Source organism: Nanorana parkeri, unplaced genomic scaffold (assembly GCF_000935625.1).
Source record: "Nanorana parkeri isolate BGI_ZX_2015 unplaced genomic scaffold, ASM93562v1 scaffold799, whole genome shotgun sequence".
Lineage (NCBI taxonomy): Eukaryota > Metazoa > Chordata > Amphibia > Anura > Dicroglossidae > Nanorana > Nanorana parkeri.
In genome coordinates this window covers 398,205-402,944 of record NW_017307067.1, presented here as the reverse complement: position 1 = coordinate 402,944, position 4,740 = coordinate 398,205, and the positions used below count along the sequence as shown (strand labels likewise).

The following is a 4,740-nucleotide window of genomic DNA, read 5'->3' as shown; positions in this document are numbered from 1 at the left end:
GCAGTTGCCCATGGCAACCAATCAGCTTCTCTCTTTCATTTTCATAGCTTAACTGAACAAGCTGAAGAGAGAAGCTGATTAATTGTCATGAGCAACTGCTCCAGATTTGATAAACTCCCCCCTATGTATTCAGCTGCGTGCCTGGAGTTCAGCTATGAATACTGCCTATTGTGACCTCTCAGAAGGTGCATGCATGTCTCCAAAGCTGGGCTGAAAAACAAGCCAAATAAACATTTTATCATGCAACTTGTGAGGACCTCGCCGTGTGTCAGCTATAGAAAACCTGCAGCGATAGGTATCACTGTACGAGAAGCATCTCTGAGTCAGCAGCCGCACAGCGCCGTCTACGTCACGTGACCAAACATTGACGCGCTGACCTCTCACGTTAAACAGGTCACCTGTGACAGCTGACACTTCCGGGAAGATGGCGGCTTGGAGACGATTTTTCACCACCCTGGCTCCTAGATTGGGGGCTGTCGGGGGCACTGGGCTGAGGAGCGGGAGGAGCGCTGCTCGCTTGGCTGGAGTGGCGGTGGCCGGAGCGGTGTGCGGAGGGTTGTGGCTGGTGAAGGGGAGAGGAGAGCCGGCAGCGGGACTAATGACGGTCTGCGCACAGGTGAGGGGCATGAGAGTTATCGCTGGATGGGTATTGTGGTCCATGGCGGCTACCGTCCAGCCTGAAGTCTGGCTGTCCTGTACTATTTCTCCATATGTTTACAAACATTACACTCCAGTCCATTACACTCCTCCATCTGCACCTGTCTGTCCCCTTCCCCTGTACACTTACCCTGGGCATATTAAGATCCCCTGTACAGCAGAGCTCAGGCTGGGAGAGGGGAAAGCAGCACAATGAGCCAGTCATTTGTGCTGCCTTGCTCACTTGCTAATGAGGGACTTGCTGATAGGAGGAAAGAGCGGAGTTACAGAGAGAGGCCAGAACATCCATCTTCTGCTTCTCCTTTCACTGTCAAAGGTGCTGGGGGAGGCTGGCCATACACTGATCTATTCTTTTCGTTCAACCCGCAGGATGAACGAAAAAAATCAAGCCGATTCCTCCGTAAACACAAACAGTGTGTCGATTGAGAAATCCCCGCTGTTTACATTGTATTCTGACAGGTGCTCCTGACCCCTGTCAGAATACCCGACCAGAACGGGCAGTTCATTGGCTGCCGGCTCTGATCGATTGAAGATTTTCCAGCCAGCTCCTTTGACCAGCTTATTGAGCAATGCCGGCTGACAGGGTGCCGACAGACCCACACACTGCGAATTTTGATCGGTCGGGGTGTTAAACCCCCTTCCTGGCCAGGCCATTTTTCAGTATTCAGAGCTGTGGTACTGTGACTGACATTTATTCCGTCATGCAACGCTGTACTGAAATGAATTTTATACCATTTTTAGGGGACAGATAGAGCTTTCTTTTGGTGGTATTTAATCACCGCTGCGGGTTTTATTTTTTACCGTACAACGAAGAAAGTTCAGAAAATTTTGAAAAAAAAAAAAACTGTTTTCCCTACGTTATGTTATAAAACATTTATTATTACCCAATTTCTTGGTAAAATATAAAAGACGGGGTCACGTCGGGTAAATAGACACCAAACATGTCAAGTTTAAAAATTGCACATGCCTGCGAAATCACAAAAAACTACCATGTCTAAAATTGGCCATGGGCGACGCTTTAAAAGCTTTTACCGCTCATCAGTTTAGTGTTATTAGTGATTGATGGGCCTAAAATTATTGCACTCACTGCAACGTTCACGGCGATATGTAACATATGCGACGTAACCGTTGTTTTCGCACATAGGCACACCCGACACGTATTTACGTTTTTATAGGTATTTTTTATATATTTTTCTTTAATTACACTTTTTAAAAAGTTTTTTTTTACACTTAACTTGATTGCTATCACATAGGGGGCACCCTATGTGATAGCCAATACAGGCAGTCCCCGGCTTACGAACCCCCGACTTACTAACAACCCGTACTTACGAACTGAGGTCCGATTCCCCCCCCCCCCCCTAAAATTAGTGCGGCTCCCGAGTCCCGCACCTTGCCTCTGCCACCCGTGGGTCCCGCAGTGTAGTGACACAACTACATACAGCTGTCATTCAGTGCCACAGACTTTACTACAATGAACTGCAGTAAAGTTTGTGACACTGAGGGACAGCTGTATGTACCGACGCTGGCGGCTGTGCGGGGATCTGATGCACACAGGCGGCTGTGCATCTGCCTGTCATTTAGGAGAACTGTTTAGCCTGGCGGAGCCGATACGAGACTATGCAGGCACCGCCAGGCAGCCACATTCTGCTGTATGGGTCATCGTGAGGACCCTCTCCTGTGATCCCTCCCCTCCACTGGTTGCCAAGGACGCAGGAGAAGATGTGCTGCAGCCTGCATGTGTTGGGTGAGGTTGGGGAGTGTATGGGTGATGGCTGGCTTGGGGGGAAAGGGGGGATTGGGGGACTGCAGCTGGGCTGTTGGTATTCAGCATTGCTGTATAATAATTATACAGCAATGCTGAATACCACCAGCTATACAAGACTACAAATCCCAGCAACATTATACAAAGCTGATGGTATTCTGCATTGTTGTAGAAAGTATTACTAGAATTTGTAGTCCTGTACACTTAAAAAATTTACCTGTTCCGACTTGCATACAAATTCAACTTAAGAAGAAACCTAAAGTCCCTATCTTGTACGTTACCCAGGGACTGCCTGTATACAGCGACAGGTCCTCTTTATGGAGACATCAGGGGTCTCTAAGACCCCTAATGTCACCTTGGGACCCCCAAAGAAGCTGATGCAGCAGAGATCTGCTTCACCAGCTTCTTCTCTGGCTATAGCAGCCAGAGAAATAACAGCTAAAGGTGGAAGTAATGTAATACACATTCCTTCCACCTTGAGAGAGTGAGGAGGAGAGATCAGCGGTGGGGGAATGCTGATCTCTCCTCTTGTAGCACTCAGTGCTAGTAGCCGCTGTGCCGGTCCCGGGCCCACAGGGGGGACAGCAGAGCCCGGAATAACCGGCAGCAGAGGGGGAGGGGTGGGGGATGCCATGTCATACAAGCGATCGGCCAGTCTGTTTAGACCCCTAATATTTCCCAGAAGCCCCCGACAGTAAAAAATTTCGTTTCGGTTTTGACATTTTATTTGGTTGCAGCTCTAGTCAGTACACAAGTGCGGTAAAACTCCTGCCAACTGCTTTTTGAATTAGCACTAGATTAGTGTTTTTTCCTTGCTTAGTAAATTTTACTGATTTATAACTTTATGTGCAGCGGTTATAGTACTCCCCCCCCCCCCCTTACCTGTCAACGTCGCTTGTCACCGCCGCGGGTTCCAGAAGCAAACCTCTGTTCCCGAACTTCCTGGTTGCGGGGGAGGAGATTGAGGAGCCTGTGGCTCCTTCTGCCGTTAACCTGATGGGCGGAGAGGAGGTGTGTGGCCTGACCGGAGGGCTGTATGTGTCTATGGACGCACACAGCCACTTGCGGGCAAGGCCGGGAACGAGCATGCATGGGATATCTATCAACTTCTTTAGCCGATGGAGGGACCCGTACAGGGGGGAGAGCGATGCGGGGACCCACTATAGCCTGTGCATCACTGGATAGTCTTTCATAAACAATAAAAGGTGGGGAAATTAATGTGAGATTTTAAAGGAGCTGATACTGAAATATATCTCCACTGTAAAGAACATTTTCCCTTCCCTCCCTCCCCCCTCTCTGATCTCAGGCTTCCCTCAGCTTTATGTTTTATTTTCCTTTCTCAGCTGGTCAATCGTGTTTATTATCAAGCTTGTTTCATTGATGTTTCTAAGCCTCGGTTTGTGGGATCAAACTTGCCGAGTCATAAACATAGAAGTGGCAGCTGCTGGCTATTTTCTTTAAAGCCATAATCCCACCGCTAGCATCCTAATAAAGCTCAGGACTAAACCTTTCCTGCTTTTCTAGTCCTCTTTGAGACATGAGAGGCGGCACTTTAGGTGTTTCTGGGAGTTGTTTTTCTATGGAATGCTCAAGAAAGCGAGCCCTTATCCCCGCAATGTAATCTGCCACACAGGAAATATGCAGCTCTACCACAGGATCCTAGGAGCATTTCAAACAAAACTTGAACCTATGGAGCATTTCAAATCAAATTCATTTATCTATTTATTATTATTATTATTATTTTTACTAGGGGTTCCAATGTTGTTTATTATAGCATAGTTTATAAAAATGAGTTTAATTATCTTGGATACATATATTTGACAGAATAATGCAGCTACATCATCTGTAAACCCAAGCACTAACATTTTCAAATAAGCTTTAACATGTATATGAGATCTGCTGTAAATAGGAGGAGCCGTACAATACAATGACAGTTTAACAAAATTATAGGGCTGCAACCAACTAGTGGATTCATCGATAATGAGAATCATTGTGAACATCGGTTTGTGTCCTCTGCGATCCCCGCTGATCTCCACCGTCTGTATTGGCAGTAGGGATCAGTGGGGACACAGACTGCTGCTGTTTTCTCCTTGCTGGGAGCCCAATGCATTCTGCGGTTTGTGTCCTCTGCGATCCCCGCTGATCTCCACCGTCTGTATTGGCAGTAGGGATCAGTGGGGACACAGACTGCTGCAGCTGGCTCCCAGTGGGGAGGAGAGACCTACATTGTGTGCAATAGCTAATTTAAAGTCCCCCACCCTGGGAATGCGAGCATACTAACGGAAACACGAGTCGGGTGCACCTGCGTACGAAAACGTGTA

The 4,740-nt window shown here is 47.6% G+C and overlaps 1 protein-coding gene across 1 annotated transcript in view; it reads left to right on the top strand.

Annotated features, from left to right (window-relative positions):
• Positions 1-393: 393 nt before the first annotated feature.
• Positions 394-4,740, top strand: part of MICU2 (mitochondrial calcium uptake 2) — a 280,638-nt gene continuing 276,291 nt past the window's right edge. The window contains exon 1 of the mRNA XM_018564948.1: positions 394-616. Within this exon, the coding sequence (XP_018420450.1) occupies positions 425-616 (192 nt within the window). The 5' untranslated portion in view covers positions 394-424. The remainder of the gene's footprint in view (positions 617-4,740) is intronic.